At 40.5% G+C, this 25,990-nt stretch overlaps 1 protein-coding gene across 1 annotated transcript in view; it reads left to right on the top strand.

Annotated features, from left to right (window-relative positions):
- Positions 1 to 25,990, top strand: part of PLA2G4B (phospholipase A2 group IVB) — a 69,719-nt gene that overhangs the window by 39,320 nt on the left and 4,409 nt on the right. Inside the window, exons 9-26 of the mRNA XM_064512599.1 lie at positions 2,191 to 2,263; positions 4,150 to 4,286; positions 5,020 to 5,151; positions 6,665 to 6,723; positions 8,445 to 8,487; positions 9,730 to 9,793; positions 10,243 to 10,370; positions 10,492 to 10,602; positions 11,696 to 11,733; positions 12,639 to 12,774; positions 13,772 to 13,908; positions 14,160 to 14,382; positions 15,017 to 15,134; positions 16,162 to 16,299; positions 17,532 to 17,636; positions 18,262 to 18,447; positions 21,645 to 21,811; positions 22,714 to 22,900. Coding sequence (XP_064368669.1) covers positions 2,191 to 2,263; positions 4,150 to 4,286; positions 5,020 to 5,151; positions 6,665 to 6,723; positions 8,445 to 8,487; positions 9,730 to 9,793; positions 10,243 to 10,370; positions 10,492 to 10,602; positions 11,696 to 11,733; positions 12,639 to 12,774; positions 13,772 to 13,908; positions 14,160 to 14,382; positions 15,017 to 15,134; positions 16,162 to 16,299; positions 17,532 to 17,636; positions 18,262 to 18,447; positions 21,645 to 21,811; positions 22,714 to 22,900 — 2,182 coding nt within the window. The remainder of the gene's footprint in view (positions 1 to 2,190; positions 2,264 to 4,149; positions 4,287 to 5,019; positions 5,152 to 6,664; positions 6,724 to 8,444; positions 8,488 to 9,729; positions 9,794 to 10,242; positions 10,371 to 10,491; positions 10,603 to 11,695; positions 11,734 to 12,638; positions 12,775 to 13,771; positions 13,909 to 14,159; positions 14,383 to 15,016; positions 15,135 to 16,161; positions 16,300 to 17,531; positions 17,637 to 18,261; positions 18,448 to 21,644; positions 21,812 to 22,713; positions 22,901 to 25,990) is intronic.

The following is a 25,990-nucleotide window of genomic DNA, read 5'->3' as shown; positions in this document are numbered from 1 at the left end:
AAGAGTGAGGCACTCACTGAGTCTAGTGGGAGAGGATGCAAAAAGATGACGTGAATCACAGTTCAGAGTACTTTGATGATGAACTGCTGCTCGTGTCATTTTTGTAAGCAAATGTGAAATTTTCATCACAAAAGGTGCAAGACAAATCATGTACAAATATCCATTTCTCTGGTGAAGGCAAATTCTGAGAATGAGTTGGGCTTCTTTTGAGTGAGGGGGAAATTGATTACAAAATAACACAGAATTAACATGTTAATTAAAAACAGCGCTGTAGTTGGATACATAATCCAATACTTCATGTTAATGAAAGCCACTGGGAATGCTGACTGAGTGTTCCAGTTAGTACTTCTATGTTAAATAACTATTTGCATGGGAAAATTCAAGTCAAACTGTTTCAGTGGACAACTGGAACAATTTGGAAGTGTCCTAACTGGAACTTGTAATGTCCGTAATCTCTTAAATTTAGAAGATTTTAAATATGTCAGTTTCAAATAGGAAGAAAACACAGTAAAAACAGTTCTTGTCACATGAGAACAAATATATCTTGCATTTTTACACAAGAAGTGTTTCAACCAAACATTAAAAGGCAAAGAGACAAAGTACTGTCTGATTTTGTAGAGTTAACAACAGGATGTCTGTGCTTAGGGTGACTCTTGAATATTAATCTGAATTTAAATAGATGTAACTTTAAAAATGACATCATAAAATTTGGTATTAAACCTTTATTTGAATATGCTTATTCAGAATCCAAATTATCTTCATTTGATATAATATGCCTCTGAACAAAACTGAATGAAACTGAATGAAGACTATTCTCATCTCTGATAAAATGTCCAATAGCCTCTACCCCATTTTAAAAGAAACTCAGATAAACTATTGTAAGTAGTTCTATAGAGAATCCCACCTCCCCAACTCTTAGGTAACTTCAAAGCTGATGATTTCAGTGTCAGGAAAATGGTGCCATCTTTCAGCAAAGCTCAAATTACTTCATTACAGTATAATGTGGTACTTTAATTTAGACAAGGAGATGTGGTGTTTCAGTCAGTATTTAGTTTTAACTGCCATTCAGAAAAATGGAATACTTCAGACATGGTGTGGACCTATTTTAATTTATCAGTGGTAGCAAGACGGTATATTTTTATTGCTTATTATTTTTGGCAAACCATATTAATATGCAAAAAATACAGCTGAAAAACTCAACGGAAAATGAAGAAGGAATTTTAAATGCTGCAATTTGAAAAAAATATTTTTCCACTTTTAGTATTAAAATTGTTACATGTTTGTACATGCGTGTTCATGGATGTCTGTGAATGACAGAAGAGAGACATTCAGGCTTCTCAGAACATCTTTTTAAAATGACAAATGCTATCTGACCAGCCTAGGTTGGGAAGCTTAATTCTTTGTTAGAGCTAAGAACAAGTAACTTGGAATAAGCATTACACTGACAGCTAGCCTATGGTAAAAGTAAATCCCATGGCTGGAGGTGAAGCAGCTCCATTGCCAAAGTATCCAAAGCTTATCTGCTTTTAAAAAATACTTAATGATATGGGATTCTGTGATGTTATGCCTCCAAAGCAGGGCACTTTTTTCTTCATCTGAAGGGTCTCTGTTGGGCCATTGGTCCAACCACTCAAAGTCAGTAGTGTGTTCCTCCAAATGCCTCTCAGTGAGCTTGGCCTACTTAGGAGCCTTGTGAAAATTTAGCTCTGCTTGGAATACATCATCATAAGCTTTTAAAGCACTTTAGTAACTGCCCTGTCCTCGCCTTGTGTCATTTCTATGCTAGACCGAGGCAGGCAGCTGCAAGTTACTGGCATTGCCTTCCGAAGGCCCAAGTTTGACCCAGCTGTGGCAGTCTCTCAGCAGATTGGCAGTACAACCATCACCACAGCCATGATTACACCAGACTGCATGAAAAGAGGCACCTCTAGGATGACTGCAGAGGCTTGCCATGGCATTAGCTGAACCCCTGACTTCCTTCCTCTTTGCCTTTGCCTAGTCAAGCTATTTAGCAAATAGCCCACTGCACGATCATGCTGTCATCTCAACATGGTGTATTACCATTGGAGATTAGTTCCCTCACTTCAAATAGGCAAACACCACGGACAGACTGTACCCTCCATTATTCAAAATACATATGATTTTTGTATCTTGAGCTGATAAAACTCATTGTATTTGCTTTCTCTGCAGATGAAGGTTTGTCCCATCCACATGCTTTCTGTAAGAGTCATACAAGCCAAGAACATCAAATCAAGAGACCTGTGTGAGTTGTGGTTGGTTGGTTTGTTTGTTTTCTTTTGTCACCTCCAGAGTTTATATGCCATGAGCAATGTTCCTGGATGCAAGTAACATACATAAAGCAAAGCAGTACAACTGCTAATGCACTTAATATTATATGCTCTATACTATAATACTATAATTAGATCAAATGCCTGAGGTAGCATTAGGTTGGAGGCTCTATCTAGAATGCATTTCAGGGAGCTGGTAAAACACAAGACTCCCAAATGATTTTGCTGGACCAGTAGGAGAAGGTAGAGAAGGTAGACCTCGTGAGGACAATGGGGTCTGTAAATCTGCTTCGAACTATTTGTTTTTGATGTTCATAATGGGTGTAAAGCATGTCATGAACTGGAATTTCACCACACAGTCCATGTATATGGAAACTTTTTATTAAGATATATCAATTATACACCGTAGTCACAGGTAAATTAAAGAATTTCAAGCCTTCTAAAATCTGATGTTGTTTGGGATGTTTGTTGTCCTCAGATCACCAGTCACATTAAATTATATTGATAGTTTCTGGATAAGGAGAGCCACCTGCAGAGCCAGCCGTAAACATGTGCTGAACATGCAGGTGGAACGCTTTTCTGTGTATAACTTTCGTATTCATCTTTCTTTAACTCATTGTGTCACTCTCATAGCCTCCTATGACTCCTTCTCAAAGGTGTATCATGGATCAGCCATTCAGCTGCTATTTTTGCAAAGGTCTCCTGGGGGTTCCTCGGTCAGGGCAAAGAGTAGGCTTTGAGCTGCCCTTTTCACACTCTTGAAACCTCTGGCCTGGACATAGCTGAGTTACAGCTGAGACTATTCACATCTTACTGGTCAGAGCTAAGCAGAATCTGGGGCAAAGCCTGGATGCAAGAGACACCAGAGAGTGTGAATTCCTTGTTGGTTGAATAACTGTCTGCTGAACGGCTTCTTTTACTTCTGTGGGAGGTATCACGCAGCAACACCTAGAGATGGTCACTAAAAAGATTATATGGTGACAAGGCCTGTATTTCCAAGAATTTCAATGATCTCTTCTATCTACTCCATTGAAGGGTCTGTTCTACTTTTCTGCCAAAACCTTGCGTGGAAGCGTTATTCACTGCTTGATACCTGTCTGAAGTATTTAGGCATCTCGGGCTGCAGCAGACTTCTTCAGTCGAGTCCAGACTCCTGCTCTGAAAGATATCACCCTGGAGATTTTCTTTCACACCGTTGTCAAGCTCCACAGAGTAAATGTACTTTCCCACCCCAACTATTCGCACTGGACGGCTGCTCAAAAAAATGACTGCACTAATAATAAGGAATAAATTTAGGCTGGAAATGATATTAAGATTTCCGAGTAGTTCGTACCCTTGTGCTCTTGGGTCCACACTGGCCTTTAGCTGCAACAGATCTTCTCCCCTAAGATCTAAGCCTTCTAGACAGCAGTCACGTCCTGTTCATGTGTCTCTGTCACTAGACTGAGCAAGCTGGTCTCATCTGATCTTCTCTGTAAAATATGTTCTTCTTTCCTTTGATCATCGTAATAGCCCTTTTCGGAATTAGCTCCAGTTTCTATTAATCCTTTTTAAACATAGTTGGCTGAAATTGTAGGGAATATGCCTGAAGAACCTTCACTGGGGTCTTTTATACCTCTTTCTCTTCACATCAGAAATACTGCTCTTAGCGTACCCTGTGTGTATGAACATGCACATTTGCCCTTTGTAGTTGTCCTGGAATGAGATAGTACAGTAAGATGCTTCTCCTTGGTTGCTGCCAGCCAATTATCTCCTTACTTATCAAGAAAAGAAAAGTATTTATTAATCCCCAGAATCATGGCCTTACCCTTCTTTTTATCTATAATATTGGCATCAGGTTTTTAATATTTTTCTGCTGCAGTGACTGCATCAGACTGCTATGTGCGCTTGTGGCTGCCATCTGCTTCAAATGAAAAGCTTCAGACCAAAACCATCAAGAATTCTGATGACCCTGTCTGGAATGAGACTTTCTACTTTAGGATCCAGAGTGAAGTTGAGGTAGTAAAAAAAATAGAGAATTCACCCTTTTGAATAGCTGGGAGTCCTCACTTAATACCATGTTGATCAAATGTGCTAAGTAACTTAAGAAAATGCTTGTGCCACAGAATTTACAACTAGCTGATTAGCACGAAATAACAGACATATTGAGCGACATTCCCCTCAGCTACTTATAGACATCTGTGGAATAAATGACTACATCTGAGCTAGTCCAGACTTGCTTGGTTGTCACCTGAGAGAGAAAGAAGTACTATAGCACACTTCATTTGTCCTGTTTTGGATGGTTAATTTAGAAAGAGCTTTCCCTTCACTGGTTGTAAGGGAAGGTTAGAGGAGTGGCTGTGATTGAGACAACAAGGTTACACTGTGATGACTTCAGCTGATTAAATTAATCCTTCCCTAGGCTGTATACTTTAGAGAGCTCTGGGGATGCAGAAACTGAAAAAGTGTTCTTTGGACCGGTTATCAGAGAGTGGTACAGAGCACTGATGTCTTTTCTATCTTGGGATAGTGGGAGCTCACAGTTACAGATAGTTGCCTTCACTCAAGACAAGTGAACATGGAGTTCAGTTAATGACTGCATCCCACATTAGCAGACACCTGAATGAAAGCGCAGGTTCCTTTATTCTTACCACTGTGCTAGTCAATCAGCTGCAAAAGTCTATAAGCTTTTTTTCTGTTTCTGTGTAATCACAGCTCGATAGAGTTCTTACGTATTTTCTTCTGCTACCAGAACATCTTAGAATTGGCAGTGTGTGATGAAGATCCTCTCACCAAAGATGACATGCAGTTCACAGTTCTTTTTAACGTTGCTAGAGTCAAACCTGGAAAGACAGTCCGTGAGACATTTGCTTTGAAATCAGAGGTAAGGACTGAAATTTCAGGGAAAGCTCAGCAAGACATTGCTGTCTGCATTGGCTCCCATATTAAGTGGGGTTTGGGTCTGCATAAAAAAAAAATCTGTAAATATTGATATCGTTATCAATACCTGATCATATCAGACATCATTAAATATTGGATTCTTATGACTTTGTTAATCTCTTTTCACAGATTCAGAAAATGAACCAGCTTTTCTCCCATGAAACCATGTCAGGGGCAAAAAAGTTAATAGCTAGTATCTGTAAATACAGTCATTTTTATCTTTTGTATTCCCAATAAGTAACTTCTTTACCTTTTGGCTTCTCGGACAACAACTCTTTATTAAAAATGTGAAGACAATCTACTTACTACTTGAATTAAATGATTCTTTTGGCTTCTCCTGTTGATGGTCTTGTTGTGTTTCCTTCTAGTTGATTTACATTTCCTTAGCCCATAGTACAGGGAAGCCTATTCTGCTAACATCTTTTGTATTCTTCTAAGAGATTCTTCTGAGAACAAAGACAGGATAGTCCTGTGACAGCTCCTGCGCTTCTCTGAGCAGGGGCTGAGGTACCGCTACGTGCTTATTGCAGGTGGGAGATAGTCCATACCCAAAAGAACAGCCACTTCCCAAACGCAGAAAGCTGATAACAAATTCTCCTAGTGACTCTGCAGGCTGGTGCCAGGCACTCCTCAGCCACAGGCTCCCTAGGCAAGTATGACCAGGGTGCAACATTTCCTGACTGCTTGCTCACCTCGTTTCACACTGATCCACTGTTTGCGTGAGTCAGGGCATCCAGCTTGTCAGCTTCACTCTAGTTCACATAGGCCCAGGATTACTGGGCAAATGTTTCAGTAAAACGATGTGAAGTATTCACCAATGTTTAAGGCAAATGTCCAGAAGGGAGTGAGTCCAAGAACTGAGAAGATGTAGCAAATGAAATACAAAACCTATGCTACCTTATATTTAGCAACAAGGCACCTAGCCTATTCTTTACATGTAAGCCAACTCTTAATGTTGTTGAGCCCAGGGAGATTGTGGCCAAATTTTTGTGGAGGAATATAATAATTCAGTAATCATCTCAGTCGCAGCTGCTTCTGCCTACTTCTTTACCGTTGCTGAATTCAGTAGGAATGTGGTTTAAATGGTTTGTACCTGGAAACGATACTGCTATTAGTCACATTTGTTGCTGGACTTCAATGTCTAGCACCTGTGCACATGTTGTTTGTAGCAAGCTATTATGTTTTGGTGTCAGCCAAGGTTTCCCTCTCTGATTATAATTTTGGAAATCTATTTAGTTCTATACATTCTACAGTGGGAGAATGTTAATCTTACATGCCTTTCCCAAGTCTATGGTTTCACTGCAATCTCAGCTTTGGAGAGAGGTAAGATACAGCTTTTTTTGGTCACATATTAGCAGAACAGATGTCAGCCATGGAAATACAGTCAGATATGTCTATACTGTCAGACTGTTGCAGCCTCCAATAGGCCATACTTATTTTACCCTTTTTCTTTCTAGAAAGAGAGGTGTTCTAAGAAATGGGAATATTTGGAAGTGGAATTCAAGATGGAAAAAATGTGAGTAAAATTACAAAGTTGAGAGGTATGGATCTGATGGGGGGTAGTAATATCTGAGAGAGAGGAACTTAAGTCTCTTCCTCCCAGCAGTGAGCTGAGATTACTGTTTCAATTTTATTTTACCTTAACTTCCCCAGCTAATTCTGTCTTTCAGTATATTTTATACAAGTCTTGCCTTCTGTTTGGCACCTATATTCTAATCGTAGAAATGCAGTAATGTTGGCAGGATGTGGTAACTTGCACACAGGAGGCACGAAAGAGTTAAGAGGTGCTCTCCAAGCTATTGATATTAATTTAATAATGCCTTCAACACTGTGCTGTTTCTAAAATACCAGAAAACTTGTGTTGTATTACTATCACAAAATACGCATAGGGTGATGTAGACAGTATTAGACAGGTCACCCATTAGGCAATACTTAGTTAAACTGACAAAGGATGCAATCAACAAATAATAAAAATAAGACCACTGCTAGTAACATTAATCAATAATGTCTGGAGGAGAGCAAATCCCATAAAATAAACTGTATCCCACTTTTAAATGCTATTAATTACAGGTTTAGTTGAAAAAACCTGCATTATATGACATATTTGAGCTTAGCACTATGAAAAAAGAAATATAGCCCAGTTAAAACTAACTGCATGATTAGAAGAAAGAATTGTAAATAAGGCTTCTTCTTAAAAATCAAAAAAGTTCTGAAGTAAACGACTAGTATTCTTGGTTAATCACAACGTGATTCTGAAAATCTATTTAGTGTATCTATGAGAACCTTAAGAGGTGGTATAAGCTTCTGCTGCAAATAGGGAAGCAATCACTGCCAGATATGTAAAAAATGACAGAATGAGATGCAGTGCTTGGAAACTAGGCTGGGCAAATTCTGACTAGGAATACGAGGAACATTTTTCATAGTGCAAGTTACAAGGCACAGGGTGGGGATTCTCCATTTTTAGAAGTCAAGCCTGGGTATTTGCATTTAAATACATTCTGCAGCTCAGATAGAAGTTACATTGGTGGAAGTAGTGTTTGGTAAAATACTCTGGGCTTCGCAGAAAGTCAAGCTGCATAACTTTAATGTTCCTTTCAGATCTGTGAAAACACTTAAAAATGTGCCTAACATAGTGCCATTGGCGCATTATCCTTAATGAGAGGTGCTGTTAGGAGACTCTATAGCTTACTCACATTATTAATTAGGTACGTCCATTCAGTGACAAATCTAGGTCTTACCAAGTAAAATGTATAGGACAAAGACTTTATATTACTTACCTGCATGTTTTCCAGTCATAGTTGTAGCACAGTGGGACCTAATACTTATTTGCTGTTCTTTGGTGACCAGTTGCAAATTATAATCTGGGACAGTCAGAAATGTGTCTCTTAATAAATATTTGCACATAGTATATTAATAGCAGTCTTTGCTTTCCCTAAGTTATATATGTTAATTTTGTTTCCACACAGCAGAACAAAAAGGTATTGCTCTATGTCTTAACATGCTGTTTTAAGCATTGGTATTTTTATGGTCAGACTTGCTTGTCTTCTTTTTAGCTACTACATTGTGGTTCATGTGCTTGGCAGGTGATCAAGTATTAGGACTTTCAAAAACAAATTCTGACACTAACTTAACCATACTCAATTCTAAGCAAGAAATATCATAAAACTACTATTTAATGAAAATACTAGATACTCACAAAGCTTTTGTTTGTTTGTTTGTTTGGTTCTGTCTTTTTAGTCCTGGCCCTCCAGAGCACCTCATTACCAATGATGTACTAGTGGTAAGATTCACATATGAATTTAGCTTGTAGTGACTTTTCCTTCATTTTGTTTCTCTCCACTTCCCCCCCAAAATCATCTGACACTTTATAGAGAGAACAGAAGCCACCATGACGGATAAGAGCATGGTCTGCATTATAAAGAGGAAAAGTGTGGAATGATTCCCATTCTTTATGGTTTAAACATTGCCCTCTCTTTGCAGAAATAGCAGCCTTGTTTTTGAAGTCCTTAGGTGTTATGGATGTCAATATTTTTCCCAGTTATGGTTTGTTAATGTCTCAGAGTCCCATATTGATAGATGTTCAAAGTGAAATACTGCTTGTATTTCATGGAATACTGTATGGCACATGGCAGGAAAAACAAAGGTAAAAGAGATGAGTCTGTAGAAGGCACTTGTAAGTAGTCAATGTGCATATGACTGGAAGGTTATCTAATGTAACAACTTTTTTGGAAATGAGTCTGTAAATAAAGAGCCACTTTAGGTTTTGAAACATAGAGTCCTCTCATGGTATTAGTCAGTATGTGGTACATTACCTATCTCCTTGGGCTGGCCCAGCAGCTAAGGAGTACAAAGTACTTCATGCCAACCACTCCAAACGTGCACGTGATTTCCAGATGCTAACCTTTGTTACCTCTGAGGCAGAATAGCACGTATTCTGTTCTTTCCCCCTCATCGTCTGGGTGAGGCATAAAAGCTGTAATGACTGGCATGAGTTGTTCCTGAAATGGGCTGGAAATCTGTCCTGGCACGAATTATTAAAGGTGAACTGGAATGACTCAGGTCGGGGGTAGGGTGGAATAAATCCATGATCTCCCTACATCCAGACCAGCAAGAAAATGTCACATAGACTAATCACAGCCACAATACACAGAAAGTCATCATCAGGTGACTCCCCCCACACTTCCTGAATAATTATCAGATATATCTGTAGTTGTGTTTGGGCAACAGTGTGTAATACAGAGATTCTTGATTTCAGGATAGCTTGAATGGGTATGATCACCTGCAGCAGTGTGCCACTGTATGGACAAGTTAGTTCAGAAGCTGGATAACTGGGCTAATGCAACACTGTCATGAGATAATGAGCTCTGAATCTACGCTTGTGCAACTAGATTGTTTCCAGCACTGAAGCCAGTTTAGTTGGCTATATATTATAGCTAAGGTCTATCTGCATGATGCTTCATTATATACAGCAGATATGGTGTTTGCTCTATCTTCATGCTTTTTCCACTGGTATCTTTCACAGTCCCGTGAAGTTTGCTGCTTGGAAGTGCAAGTGGACAAAAATGAAAGCAAGAAATATTTGAAAGGTATGCTCATTTCTCTGTAAAGTGAGGACGCAGCCAAATCAACACTATCATAGTCAGTTCCATATGGAGGCACGTTAAGATACGAAGATGACTAAACATCTACTAAAGACAATAAAATATAGACCAAAATATATTTGAACTGCCCCAGGTTGTAACTCTGATCTCCTGTGTCCTTTCCTTGAAACTATCAAGTTTCGCTACAGCCAAGTTTTCCAGTGGAGGTATGAGAGAGCGCTGACACTGTGAGCACTCCAAGCTAAGGGGTGAAGGCAGTAGTACCAGTTATTGATCATGTGAAGACCTGTACCTGTGCTGTTGGATACTTGCCAGCATGGCAGCTTATGGAGGAGCTGTCACAGAGAATGAGCCTCCAGCAGAAAGTTTGCTGACTTTGTTAGCTATTTTGCCTGAGCAGCAGTAACTAATTTGAACAATTCTGTTTTATCTAGAGGGCAAAAATGTCATGCTTATGGTTCCTGCATCTCATGAAGGAACACAGAAGACTACAGAGGACACAGATACTTTCTACTTCCATTGCGTGAAAGCTTGGGAGCCAGTGCTAAAAGTCAGGCTGCAGGTAATGGGCACTGTACAGTACCACTGTTCATACTGCTCATTCCTTTCCAGCATCACCAAAACAGTGAAGAACAGGATTGTGGTGTTCTGCAAATAAAAAACATGTTTTTTGTTCTCTGCAGAAAGTTTCTGATAAGGAATGTGACAAAAGCGATTTAAGTGAGACCTTAACAGTACCACTGAAATTTCTCCCTGTTGGACATAAAGTGAAAATAGCCCTCCCTGTAAGAAATGTAAGTGCTTCACCATTTATATAAATTTTTTGAGAGATGAGAAAAGTAACCGTCAGTTAAATCAACACAGTATTTAACTGTATTTAACACTGTATCATTTAAAAAAGCCCTTTCAATTAGTAAGTCTGGGTGGGAATTTTCTACAAATAGAAGGAAAGGTTAGTTTCTCATAGAAGTATCAATTCTGTCAATAAAATCAATCACTGGGGATCCATCCTGGCTAGTTCTAAATGCATAAGTTAAGTGTCTAAATTTAGAGGCCAATTTCTTCTAGCCTTATACAGCAGAATGAGAATATTCTACTTCCCAGCAATGCTTTGGGTTGCTCTTAGTAGGGCTCTCAGTCTATCTCCACCATCTCAAGCAAGCCTGGGTGACTAGCTCTGACTATATACCTAACTTTTAGATGGCTGAAGTTAGATGAGATGAATCTTGCCCTCAGAGAATACTTCTGGTACATCCTTCTATTCCTACAGTCATGATGGCAACTGGTGGATAAGTGTATCTTTAAGTTTTTTTAAAAGCAGGAGTAACACTGCTATGTGGCCAGATGAATCTGGAAACAATAGCCAGACCTCCTTTTCAGACCTCACAGCAGGAGAGACACAAAAATATGAGGAAAAGAATCACTCAGCAGCCTTTCTCATAAAGAGAAAGGAGAATGAATATCTGCTTCACCTTGTGTGATTCCCCACCCCTCTGGTGGAAATCTTCTCCAGTAGCCTTGTGGAACTTTATGGCGACTTGCACTTCCTCTTCTTAACACTATCTTTAGCAGGATATTACTGTTCTTTATCCTCCAGAATAGGAGGGTGGTAGTGTGATACTACTGCTGAGTTAAGCTGGTCCACAGGGGTATTCACAGTGAGTAGGAGTCCTGTTCGATAGCCTATTCCTATAGTCGCTTTTACTCCTTCTGCTTCTTTTGCTTCTGTACAGAATGTTTTCGGTGTTTTTTGGAATGTAGTGGGGAGGGTATTCCAAGGGCACTAAAAATCAGGATTTCAAAACTTCTCTCTTTCTCCCACAGTCAGTCTCATTCCTGCTTTTAAATCAGTTTGGCTTTTTAATAATGACATTTCTTTGCTTACAGAATGTGCCACTGCAGTTGTACCTTGAACTAAATGATTGGTAAGAGGACTGCTTTTTCTCTGAAGGTTTTATTGCTCTTTGAACAGTGAATTCTAGAGCAGCATATTCTTTATTTAGACATAAGGAATGCACAAAGCTAGAGGCAGATAAAGAACAATAGTTAAGTCACCATGCAAGAGTCACCACAACATAGCAAAGTTAAATACCTTTCGGGCAACAGAGTCATACCAAGATGCCAAGAAAAATGATGGCAATTTCAAACAGTGAAGAACTTGGTCAGAATGTCCTTTGAGTCAAAGAACCAAAGACTGAGATTGGAGGCTTCCTCAGAAGGGACAATGAAGCAGGAATAAGGCAGAGGGAAAAGAGAGGTTGACATGAGCAAAACATCCAGATGTTATACATTACTCAAACCAAACATGTATTCTTCAGAAAACAGAATTGTGGTCCCAGCTACATAAATAGAAAGAAGCATTAGCTAGGGAAGACAAGAAGTTACACTGTAAAATGATGAGTTAGAAAACAAATATTAACAAAATTATTTAATTACCTTTTCCATTAAACTCTTACTCTAGAGATCCGTGGAACAAATCTCCATAGAAAACAGCGTTAGGTTCTGGTCACCCTTAGCTCAGAAATTATATGAAGCAGAAACAGAAAGGATTCAGCTTACAAAGCTAGTGAAGGACACAAGGAAGCCTTTCTCTTTCTGTATTTGCTGTCCTAAGCTGCCAGTAGAACTTACGCTGAAACATCAGAAAGTAATGAGACCACATAGAAGCACAGCAGTTGCTTTCTTTGAAGCTGGGATCTGCATTTCAGACTCTAAATCAGAACAGTGAATCATGATTCTTTATGATGTTTAATAAACTGCAGTTGCTGAAAGTAGATCCATGTACATTTTAAACACCAGTCCTGTGCCTCTGGATTTATTTATGTTCCAGCACAGAAAAACTAGATGTGCGCTTGGGGTATAATCTGTGCCCAGAAGAACACAAATTCTTGCAAAAAAGGAAGAGAGTGGTTGCCAATGCCCTGAAAAAGGTTTTTCATCTGGAAAGAGGTCTACATGAACATGAGGTCTGTGAGTTGGAATCCAAGCATGGGACGTGGGGCTATTGATAGAAATTGATGTCAAGGCTATTGAATTTGAATTGGCACAACTCCCTGCAAACTTTCTGGTGGTTTTTGCATGCTGATGACAAACCCATTGATTTTAATTGAATGGCAGCAAGACAGAAGTTCTCTGGGAGGTATACCCCAAAATTTCAGCTCAAATATTCTTGTCCCCATTCTCTTCAGTAGCCAAATTCCAAAGGATATACCCCTCCTCAAGTCTGAAGTTCCCAATGGTGTGATGCAGCATGTCAGCAAATTATGAGACATTAGTGCACCGTGTGAGACATAGCCTAGCCAGACAACCCAAACCAGGTTGGAAAATGGGGTATTTGAAATTCACCTCACATAGAAATCTATGTAATCATTGAAATCTCCCTTTTTTAGGCTGATTTTTTTTTTCATTTTCAAAACACTTTTCACAAAAATTCAAAATCCTCCAGGTTGAGAAAGAACACTTTCTAATAGCATCCAGCTGAAGTATGTTTTGCTGCCAAAATGCAGGGTGAATTTTTAAGTGAGCATTTGTTTTCTTGCTGGAATTTTATTTGTCGAATGGACGCTGTCCAAAGAGTCACTTTGTTTGCTTAATACTTTTTTTGCACTCTGTTCAGGATTTCCTTGAATCAATTCTTAATTGCATTTATTTAAGTTTTCATTATTAATAATAAAATCAGATAATTATCTGGTATAAATCATTGCAATTCCACTTATAAAGAACAAAGGGATAAAGGACAGTTAAAATCACTGAATATTGAAACTCATCTAAGCTTTGAGATTAAGGGAACCCACTGAGTATCTGGCGTTTAATTTAAAGAAGGTACTTGTAAAGACTGGCTGAACATCGATTTAATTTCATTGTCCTCCAGTAAAGTCTGCTAAGGAAATTATAAAAGCTGGAATTAGACTTTTCAAGTAGGCAGGTGAGTAACTTTTTGAAGATAATGGTTGTTTTTAACAGGTCCCAGTAATAGCTGTTATGGCAACGGGTGGAGGCCTCAGAGCAATGTCAGCAATGTTTGGCCACCTCTTAGCTCTTCAGAAGCTAAATCTGTTGGACTGTGTTACCTATCTCACTGGGGCGTCTGGCTCAACATGGTGCGTATAGAAGATGGGATTTGTATTTGGAATCTGAAATGAGTGTGACACCACATTTCCACACACTGAGAGAGCTGTATCTCTTTCAAAGTCTTACATTGTTAATAAGTGAACCTTATTCCTTAGTAAAGCCATTACTGTTGGTTCTCTATCATAGTCTTGCTAATTCTCTCCTTTGATGGAAGTAGATGGATAAAAATAGTAATTTTTATTATTAAATGGATGATTTTGTTCACATTTCTGGTTTTTAGGACACTAGCAGACCTGTATGAGCATGCTGATTGGTCACAGAAGACTCTGGAAGGGCCACTCAAGGCAGTAAAAGAACAAGTGACAAAATGCAAGCTCAACATTATGTCTATGGAGCATCTGAAGTATTATCACAAGGAGCTAATTGAAAGGGCAAAAGAAGGACACATCTCATCTTTTACAACCCTGTGGTCGCTTGTTCAGGAAATGTTCTTACATGATGAGGTATGTACCACAGTACCAGGAACATGGTCCTGCCACAGATTTGGGAAAAATCCTCTCTTTTTCTTTAGAGCTTTGGTCCCATGATATAATGTGGATGGATAAGGTTTGGAACAAATCCAAAGTGACTGAGGCCTCCCAGTGTGATTTGTAAACAATGACAAAGGATCGTATAGGCAGGATATTCTGGGGTACCTAATGGTCTGATGGTGCTGCTGTATTGGAGTGCTCAACAGACAACAGCTTCAATGGCCAAGCTTTCAGAAAGCACTGAGTGATCCCCCTTGAAAAATCAGGTCTTTTAAAGTCTCTTTCTGGGTGGACACTTAAGAGGAATCTGTCTTCTTGAGAACATTAGTCTGAGCCTTAGTAAAGATCTGTGGGACACAGACAGTCAAGGCACTTAAACATTGAACAGGTTAGTATGTATCAAAAAGACAACTAGGAAAGAAAACACAGGAACACAAAGGAAGAGCCTCTTACGAATGTGTGACCAACAGATTTATTTGGGTACTAAAACATCTGTCATCTGCTACTGCTCAGGTAGACTGTGTCAGCAGTTCTGTCTTGCTCTTTCAGGAAGCTTATTTTAATTCTCCTGAGGCTTACTGTGATTTTTTTTAATGTATTTGATTAGCCAAGGAAGTGCAAACTCACAGACCAGCGCAAGGCATTGGAGCATGGCCAAAACCCATTGCCTTTCTATATGGTCCTCAATGTAAAAGAGGAAAAGTTCAGCACTTTCAAATTTAGAGGTAAGTATTGCTAGAGTTATTTGTGAGTCTGCGTAGGGATGAAAGAAGATTTGGAGGGGTCTGTGGCAGGGAGAAAGCCTCTGTTGCTTGCCCTGGCTCCGGATTCATCTTCTACTAAAATGTTTGTCTTTCTTTGGAACTACTGGGTGTGGATAAGAGAAAGCAGATCTGCTAGCTGATGGCCTCAGACATGAACAGGGTATCTCAGAACATCTGGGCTGAAGTTCTAGTATGTGACTGTGGGCAAATTGTGTAATCTTTTTCAGCTTCAGTTTCACACACATAAAATTGTTATGATGGTTCCTTAGTCTGTAAAGCTACTGTGGAATGCAATTGTTACTTCCCTAAATATTACGCAAATGAGAGTATGAAAATGTCTAGAATGGAGAAATGGGTATGACTGATATGATGCATATGATATGACCCTTTCAGTAGATGCAGGCTACATTCCACAAATGGTATTAAAATGAGAGATACTGGGGGAAAAAAAAACATTTAGTACTTACATTTAGGTTAGATTTATGGCTACTGTCCTACTGCAATAGCTGTACGAGAGAGGTTGAGTCTGGAAACTGCATCACCATGTCCATGCTGTGATACCTTCTAGTTCTGAGCTGATGTGTCTTCAGGCTGCTTTGTTTTATCATGTAGACTGATGGGTTAGCAGAAGCTTCATGCCAGTCATTCCTTGCAGGTTGGATGAGACTTAACCTGTTGTATATTTAATGCTCTTGATTTATAGAGACAAGTGAGATCCCAGAATCTTTACATGGAAATATAAATATAAGCTTTGGAAGCTAATATTAGACCCTTTTTCTCAGGTGAAAAAGCCAGTTCTTTCTGTATGTGAATCATCTCAGTTTTTATGGAAATATACAGTATAACTTGCACTACAAGCTATTGATAGGACAAAGCTGCTGAGACTAGCAAAACTCACTTAACTTGTGGATAGATTTATCCATAGGGGGAGGTTTTATCTTCTTACTCTGTATTACAGTAAACATACCATGTGTCAATTCCTTTGCAGAATGGACAGCATTTTCTCCTTATGAGGTGGCCATACCAAAATATGGAGCCTCCATTCCTTCAGAATTTTTTGACAGTGAGTTCTTCATGGGAAGGCGAGTGAAGAAGTTACCAGAATCTCAGATCTGCTATCTGGAAGGTGACCTAGTAGTCAAGAAATAAAGTTAATCAAAATACAGTAGAAAGCATGGATCTGGTACTAACTAGCCACTGCTCTGTGTAAAACAGTCCTTGCCAGCAGGTCTGCTCTTGGTCTTGATTCAATGCACTTCAGCTCCTTGTAAAGCTGCTTTCCTTCTCTCCTTCCTTTTCCTCCAGGCAGGTTTGGAGAGTTGCAGTGGGGTCCCCCTTCCCATTTTCTGAGCCAAACAAGAAGGTGGAGAAGTCAAGATGAGGAAATATTAACCCCTTTCCCCCTAGCCAGTCATTTCATAGGCAAGTGAAATGAAGTAGCTCTTCAGCCTCTTTGGAGGCGTGATATTGCAGGAGTATAATTGGAAGGAGCCAGAAATAAAATAGAACTCATCTGAGCCAGCCCACAAAGGTGAGAACCATCTGAGCTTTGTGGGTTGAGAATGGTGTTAGATGCCTCCACTAATCTTCCTTGCCTGTAAGGATGAAGGAAGCCCTCTTAACTTCCAGCAAGTGCCTTGACTGGCTGCTCTGCCTCTCAAGGCAAGGAAAAGGGGAAAAGCAGCTAGTCAGTGGAGTCTGTCTCCCTCAGGCAGATTTGAAATCCTTGTCAAAACTGAAGTCCTTGACATCAAAAAAGGATACAGTGGAGATCAAAATCGTATTTGCTTCATTATGAAGTTCTCTAGAGATTGAATTTGCCCCTCGTGTGAGTACCTGGCATGGGCTCATGACAAATGATAATTCTTTCTTCTCCAAAAGCAGACTTGCATATGGAGCCAATTCCATTCTGATCGTGTATTGGTTGAACTCCACAGAAACTAAACATGCCTGAAAGGAAAAAAACAGGCCTTAGATAAATTTAAAGAATAGATCAGTTTAAAAAAAGTTCTTAAGCTTGTATGGCTTCACCCATGCTTCTGAAGTCTGCTTACAATCTCTTTCTTTCAGAAGTACACAGCAGACACTCTTAAAACATAGTTTGGGTGACTAATATCTCTGTTTTGTTACTCTGTAGTGTAAAGTGAATGGTCTGCATGTAGATAGCTTTTGAGAAAGAGCACTGAAATGTTATCATTAAATCTGAATTCTGTGATACTTATTTCTTAAGCAAAGTCACAGCAGGGTCGCTTCACATAGGCCAATATGCATGGGTACTTGTAATAAAAAATTTAGATGAAATACCCAGTTATTAACATGAGTTGGTGCAGTGTTTTTCCGATATGTTTTGACTTGCAGGTCTTTGGACAAACATCTTTACTAGGAATTTGCTGGATGGCTTGTACTGGTCTTCAAATTCAAATGAATTCTGGGAACGATGGGCCAAAGATATGGTAGATACAGGTAAGAGATTCAAAATCAGTCTTGACCACATAGTACTTGCTATAAAGGAGAGGATTAAGGAAGATGTACTATTGCAACTGTTTGTGGATAATCTCTCACATGTTCCCCCTAAACTGGTGCATCATGTGTTGCATCACTGTAGATCTTCCAGCATGATTTTCATCTGCACCAGAATGACTTTGGACCAACTCTGATGATATGGAAAACAAACTCCACTTTTTCTGCATACTCTGTGACTTTTTTTTCTTTTTTTTCTCCTTTTCTTTTTTTTTCTTTTTTCATTCACAATCACACTTCATGCTCATTGCAGATGTTTTTCATTTAAAATTTGCTCACAGTCTATTAAATGATTCCTGCTCGGACCGTGCAAATAAAATGGTGCCTTTTGCTCATAGGCAAAAGTATAAAGCAACTGTGTCATTTGAAAGAGTAAAAGGCAAAAGCTGTGTTTGCTTTAAAAAAAACAAACATGCCTTTGTTTATGAATAAGATCATGTGCATATGTTTTCAAGCAGACTGCAAGAAACGAGGAGGGGAGGGGCACACAGGAAGATGGGAAGGACAGCTGGCCAGGAGAGATGCATGGTCACCAATGCTCTTTTTCACACTTCCCTCTCTGCTTCAGAGAAACATTCCCCTGAGGATGATATCACTGTCATCGAGCCTCCATCTTGTTTGTCAGGGAAATTGTATGAAATGTTTCAGGACATTATGACAAAGCGTCCACTGCTGGGAAAGACTCATAACTTCCTGAGAGGCTTGGAATTTCATAAGGATTATATCCACCAGAAAGAATTTACTGAATGGCAAGGTAACTGCAACAGAGTTAGCTGCAACGTGCAGGTAACATCTCAGATTTTTTTTTTTCAACTTTGAATGGCAAGGTAACTGCAACAGAGTTAGCTGCAACGTGCAGGTAACATCTCAGATTTTTTTTTTCAACTTTGGAAATCTTATATTTAGAGATACTTTCTCAGGCTTTGGAAATCTATTGAGATGGAGCTACGTCCGGTGTCTGTTTCTTGAGGATAGCAGATTAAAATTAATCAGTCCATGGGCCACTCTTTCAGTTCCTGAAGAGACCTGTAGTTTGGGTGACTGCTCGCCCTTCTGCGGGAAGTTAGCTGGTCTGTGTAGGTACAATAGGCCAGAGATTCAGAGAGCAGTAGAATGTTTTGAGGTCAGGGAACAAAGGTAACACTAAAAGCATAAAATAGCAGGTAATTATGTGGATGGGCTGAATGAATGCATTGGTTGAAAACATGTAGCTGCCCATATATGCGGTATTTCTGATTTATCCACCCAGGGGCCTCCCTTTGACCCTTCAGAAACAGGCATAACAAGATGCAACAGCAGAAGAATAAAGCCGCAGAGGTTTAGACTGACTATATTATACCTCAGACAGAATGCACAGACCCGATGTGTAAACTGAATGGTATTTTTCTATGGCTTGTGCTCTGCAGGAGGGCAAAGTAAACAGTCTTAATAGTTTTACTTCAAAATCTATGAAACTATCTGTGAAATGATAGCAAGGTGCTGAAGCTGAGTTTTTGTGCATCACAAACCTTCCTGTAATCCCAGTTCCCTCATTTGTTCCATATATCACAAGCAGATAGCAGTGTAGGAGGGCCCCATACTATTAAGATTAATCTTCGGTAGAAAAACAAGTTAAGCTGTCAGCCTCCTCTGAGTCCTTCTCTTTGGCAACCTGTGTTTTGTCTCCCCTGTTTTGTGCAAGTTACAACACATTTTGTCTCTGGCTGCCATTGCTACCTGAAGTTTGCTGACAATGGCAAGAGATGATGGAGTTTTTTGTTTGTTTTTGTGGAATAAGTTTTTTGTGCAGAGCCTGCAGTGGGCTAAGAGCCTGCAGTGGGCTAAGTGCTTTCAGAATATTCAGTAAGCAAAAAGTGCTTGTCCTAAAAGATCCTACTCTAAGAGAAAAGTGGCATAAGAAGGATGGGTGAAAGAAGGAGAAAACAAGCAGCATAAGAAGGTGGGTGAAGGATAAAATTGCCAGTCAGTAAATCTTAAAAAAATCTTTTCCCCTACGTTTTTTTGACTAGCAATTTTGTAAAGGCAAATGGGTAGAAGCAGATTTCAAGGACGATATGGAGGAAGAGAGCACAGGGATAATAAAGACTACCTCAGGGTAAATATTCTACAAATAAAGTAAAATAAGTGGAAAGCATGTAGTCTGGAGTGGGAAAAGGAAAAAAAAAAAAAAAAGCCTGGAGTGGGAAATATTAGCAGATATTGTAGCCTCTTTTTGCTGCCTGTATAAAACCAAAGAAAAAACAGGTCTGGATCCATCCCTAGCACAGATTCAGGAGGAGATGCCAGATCTATGAACAGAAATGATATAATGGTGAAGTTTCCAGAATATAGCTGCTATATAGAATATAGCAGTTGTAAAGACTGCAGCTCAGATTATATGACACATTAGAACAAGACTTTAAATGGCTTGTGGAGAAGCCTAATTTTCATGGTGGTAAATTTCAGATCTCATAGCAGGGAATCAGGATAATACATTTACAGCAGGGCTCATGCTTTCAAGGGAATTCCTTAGGAAGGACTTCTCTAAAGCCTCTTTTTGGGTGTGAAATAGAAGTAGACACTGTCGCAAGGAACTGCCTACTTCTGATTCACATATCTAGCCACGAATAAGTGGTGCACAGTTCCATCTCAGTGATAAGAAAATGGGGGTAATGGAATTTTAACTGAAAATATTCACCTGGCCCAATAAAACTAAAAAGCACGCTCTGTTTCTTCTGTGAGGAACTGCAAGGAAAATGTCTCTCATTACAACAGAATCTGAGAATTCCCAGCAGCCATGAATGCTAAAATAAGCAAATGATTTTGTAAAGATCTGACAGAGAGGGGATGGAAATAATGTGAGTTATTACTTCAAGATGCTGTCAAACATTCCAGGCTGTGGAACAAATGAGTTATTCTACTCAGTTTAAATCAGCACTGCAGAATGAGGCCAGGGAGGCAGAAAGACTGGAAGAAATGAAATGCTGGAACATACCTGCAGTATTTCTGCAATCAACAATTCCCTAAAACATCTACATAGAAATGATTCAAGGCTTGCTGGGTCTACTCTGGGCTCTGCTACCTCATTTTGTGAACTTGAGGAAATCATTTAAAACCCTGTTTTGATATTTAAAGCCATGGCAGAAGGTTTCTTATTCCGTGGGACTAGTAATGTAGTAATGGTATCTTCCACAGGGGAACAATTGTGGCGTCGCTGTCTGTAGGGAGACTGACAGGATTGCTAGCAGAGAAATAAGGGTCTGGCTGTCAGGATTTGAGCTTTAGATCTCAGTTTACCACTTGGTATAATCCACTTTTGCCTGCTTTGGGGGCGAATGTGAGGTTTAATTAATTCAAGCAATATTTTAAGCTCTTGGTAGGGTATGCTGAATGCATGACATGTATTTTTTGTGGGATGACTAATATAATTTACATGAGAGGTCACTGAAAGCAGGATGTAATCAGAGTTTTCAAGTTGGGAGAGGAGTCTAATCCTAAGGGTGCAAAAGCAAAAGACATTCTCTCCTGTGGGATTAATGGCTGCACTTGGAGAAGAGAGCAGTGATGTACTGCATTTGCTAGATTTGTTGCTACACTGTGAAATTGTTTTTGTTGTTTGCATTTTTCCCAGTTCTTAGCACGGGGAAAAAAAAAATCAGCTATGTCTGTAGTCTCTGAAAAATCAATCCCCAGAGCAGCCGTGAGACCAGCGGGGTCTGTGTCTCACCTGTCCTCTGCCTGGCTGCCTCACAGCCTGCCTATGTGAGTGTGTCCCGGGGGAGCGTGTAACAGGCCAGATGTGCTCAGACGCGCAGTTTGGAGGGTGTGCTCTTCTTGGGTCACACTGTGGAGGGAGGTGAGCCTGGTCTTGAGGGCAACCATGGGGCTGCCCTTAACACACAGTACAGCCAGAATTACTGACTCCTCATTTCTTACCAGTGCACCAGTAACTGTATTTGAAATGTTTTTCAGACACTGTGCTGGACTCTTTCCCTAACACTCTGACACCGCTGGAGAAGTATCTTTGCCTGATAGATGTTGGTTATTTCATTAACACCAGTGGTGCACCACTCTTCAAGCCAGAGAGGAATGTGGATGTCATTATCTCACTTGATTACAGTTTGGGAAATGTGTTCAAGGTAAGAAGACTGATATATTCTGCTCCTTGCAGCTCTGGTAACACTCTTCTTGTGAAGCTGTGAAGTTGAATAGCCAAACTAATATCTGCTGCTCACATTACACAATGACCAGTTGCTCTGAAAGTGAGTAACTAATAGAGGCATGGAAGTGTTCCCAGCATTAGGAAGGTCAGCTTGTGAGGTGAGCAGTGGCGTTGGTGTTCCCAAGTGGAGGACTGAATGAGATTTGATCACTGTAGGTTGTATTGTAGGCACCATGTTTATGTAGGTTTAATCGCATATTTCAGGGCTTCTGCATGTCCACTTGGGTGGCCAGGAAAATTACTCCCCCTTCCCTTTATTTGGCTTTTGTGTTCAGGGGGAGGGGGTTGGGAATTGACTGCTTGGATATAAGACAGAATATGGCAGGTGCTTGTGCTATTAAAACTCTCAAGTACATGGCTGTCAAAGTCTTAATCATAAGCTCAAGAGTAAGCCAGTCACCATATCTGGGAACAAGAAGGAAATTTCCGCCAAGATCAGAATTGTGGAAACTCTTGGGCTCTCTTTTCTTTAGAGGGTTGTAGCGTACACTGCCTAGGATCCTCTGGGAATTGCAGTAACAACTGGTCACTGGAGATGTGACCATCATTTTTTCTGCTCTGCCCCCATGATATATTTTAAGTGTTGCTTTTGGTCACTCCCTCTAGCTGTAAAACATGTTACAGGCTGATGGAAAGTGTCTTCTGACTTGTGGTGAGTGGTGGCAGAAAGGGTTATTCTGTGGCTTTTTTGGACCATACATTCATTGCAGAGTCATTCCAGGGATTAAATTCGGCTGCCACAGTGTTTCTATGTTATCCCAGTAAACCTGATTCTTGTCTTAGTGTTGGCTTTAAGGTGATTTCATTCTGTGTTCATAGCAATTAGAGATGACATATAAATATTGCAAGATACAAGGAATCCCATTCCCCAAAGTGGAGCTAAGTAAAGAAGAAGAGAAGAACCCAAAGGAGTGTTACGTGTTTTCGGATGCGGAGGACCCCAGAGCACCTATAGTGATCCATTTTCCCCTGGTAAATGATACGTTTAAGGAATTTGAGGAACCTGGTAAGTTCACAGTTAATAAGAATATTCATTTTAGTTGAGTTTGAGCCGGCTGTCTTTCTACAACAAAGATCTTATTTGTCCTTTGTAGCAATAGCTCTAAAAGAGGGTACAGCCCTTGTGTGAGTGAGACCACCCTGTCCCCCACCCATCGTGGTTGTATACGTGGGACTGCCTCTTCCACTGGGCTATGAATGAGGATGTCCAGTCCTCTCTCAGGCCAGGTTTAGGATACTGCATTAAGCTTAAAATACATGAATTTTTACCACGGCAGAGAAGCAGGACGTGTTAACTCTTTTTTCCTGTTAACCTAGCTGTGTTAACCTTTTCACTAAAACCTGGTTTATGTTACCCATCTGCAGAGTGAAATGCTACCTCTTTAATGGCATATCACAGTAAGCCATGATGCAACAGAGGTATCCGAGGCAGATCTATGTTTGTACATGTTAGCCTCCACATATCAGCTCAAGAGGCAGGTTAGCAAACCACAACAGAGTCAGTGATGCATTACCAGGTAGACTGTGACTTCAGTAGTACTTCAGAAGTACTACTTGCAGTGGGAAGATGTTGGGGAAAAGGAGAGGCTAGAATTCCTCCTTGGCGTAGAAAGGACCTAGAACATCTGTGCTAGGCCAGCTCCTTCTTCCCTCCCCTACCCCATATCAATTTAGGATGCAGCAGTAAACAAGCAGGCTGGGCAGAAGTTGCTTGTCCGACACCCTTGTTCCTTTGTCCAGTGATGGTAAGGATGATGCTTATAGCCTGAGAGTCAGGAGGGAGTCAGAGCAGAAGGAATAGGCACATATTTACCTAACAGCTGAGTCCAGTAATTCTGTTACGAACATGGTCAGAAGAATAAATGGTAGGAGGTGGAGTGAATGCAATAATTAATTGGCACAGAGATAAGACTAAAAGTTACTGATTGTTCTACATTGGCCTAGCCATTGTATGGTGTTGGTACAAGCATCATGGGAGAAGGAGATGACTTGCTTTAACGAAAAGACAGTGAATAAAAGAGCTGCTAAGAAACAGCTGTTGGTCTGGGGAATACACAAGGAAAAGCCTGTATTAGCTCACAGAGAAGGGCCTTATCCTGTACTTGCTAAAGAGCATTGCAAAAGACGTTGGTGACTGTGCATATGATTGACAGAAAGCAAGTCTGTAAGTTTCTCAGATAACGCAACTCATATCCTTCCTCCACTGGCTTCAGTGCCAGACGTTGCTTTGCTATAGGGGCGTATGCAGTTGGGTCTGTTCTGCTTGGAGGCTCAGCAGCTGCTGGGCAGTGGGGTCTTCCTTCTGGTGCTGTCTTTGAACGAAGGCATGAAGCAGCAAAGAACAAGGGGGCCTCAGCAAAGATGAGGTTTTCCCAAGAGTTTGTGGGATACTCTTCAAAAATCAACAGGTTTTATCTTGCTGGTGCCTCTGCCGCCTGTCTTCCTTAAACTCGCACCTTCTTTTGGCTTGGAGCTCTCACAGCAACCAGCCCTGAAGTATCTCGCATACCTCCTTCTGAGTTACAAGGGAACTTCTGTCCCTCCCCACTGCCCAGCACAAGAGACAGGGCTTTCACTCTCCTTCCAGCTTTACCCAAAACCATATTGTGTTTCTGGGACCAAAGCAAGCAAAATGGCTGTGTCTGAGGGAACGTTTGGGGAAAGTTATGAGCAGCAACAAAACAGTAAGTTAAGTAATGCTCTTTTTCTTCTATGACATTCACCACTGAATGCTCACAAAATACATGCATGAACAGATACCCCAACAGATACACAATACCATTTAGAAACTCCACAGATGAACGGATAGAGGAGGTACTCTGTAGAGGGGACTAGGCCTGTTAGGCAGAGGCTGGAGGTAGTCCAGATGGCAAGGGGCAGTCACGTAAGGCTGCTCAACAGTGGCTAGCAAGTGAAACAGGTGAGTGTTTTAGAATCACTCTGAATGAAGGATGGACAAGATCATGCAGAGTAAAGCAGCTGCTGCAGCTTCTCAGTGCTCCAGGCCCAAATCTTTGAGCTGTGACACTCACCTGCATGTCTCTGGGTGATTCATCAATCAAGCTGACAGCCAGCAGCTGATGTGGGTGGTTGGGGGAGGAGGGCCCTTGGCAACCTGGTGATTTTGAGTTTAACAGTGGAGCTTTTCATTTCTAGATGGCTGAGAGACACCTTGTGGAATGTGGGTATTTGTTTTTTTCTGCTTTTAATGATTTAAATTCTAGAAAAGAGAAAGAATCAGCTTTCCAAGTGCACATTTACATTGCAGCTGTCAGCTGTGCTCTGTGTGCTTGAGACAGAGGCAGCTGCAAGGATGTGGATAGCGCAGATTATATGGTGCTCTCAATATTGAGAGGCTCAGTGAAGCAAAGCTTGGACCTTTGTGATACAGCCACTTCTAGTGGCAGCCTGGGCCCAACACCTTGATGTCATGCTGGCAAGAAACCACTAGATTAGGCTAAAACCTGCCATGTCTCAAGCATAGTTCATGCATCATTTTCATGTCGTTCTCGTAGGCATTGTATATATCTCAATAGTAATATCTCAAATGCAATCTGTTTGTTGCCCAACTGCCAATCATCTTGCATTACATTTTTGGTTTGGGCACATTTGGTTCAAACTGTAAGGAGTTAGGTAAAAAGAAGCATAAATATGAGGTTGTTGAAGTCATTGACCCTTGGAGGTAATGTGTCTTGCTACTTAGGAAAAAAATTGACACTGCAGGGAGCATGGATCAGAACAGGCACTTGTGCCTGGTTAGCTTCACAAGGCCTCCTTGTATGTACTAGATTGTCTACTCACTCTCGCTGGCAGATATACTGAACACCAGCTCTAATCATGAATTTGGGAAGGTATTCCAGGTATGTGGCTTGTCTGAGAATCAGCTGAGTAGGATTTGGGAAAGGACATGGACCGAGGAGTACTTTGCCCAGTAATGACTGGCTGCAGTGGCAGGACAAGGTGGGGCAGGTAACAATTCCTCTGAGCCCCCCCTTGGGGATTTCCAGGTCTGAGTTTTAGGAGGAAGGGGAAGGAGGAGCAGCTGGAAAAGCTGACCATGAATGGCTTTTTCAAGGCATGTGGGGGTGAGGTCTGC

Source organism: Dromaius novaehollandiae, chromosome 5, assembly GCF_036370855.1.
Source record: "Dromaius novaehollandiae isolate bDroNov1 chromosome 5, bDroNov1.hap1, whole genome shotgun sequence".
Taxonomy (NCBI): domain Eukaryota; kingdom Metazoa; phylum Chordata; class Aves; order Casuariiformes; family Dromaiidae; genus Dromaius; species Dromaius novaehollandiae.
The sequence above is the reverse complement of the archived record's forward strand: the minus strand, read 5'-3'. Positions and strand labels throughout refer to the sequence as shown.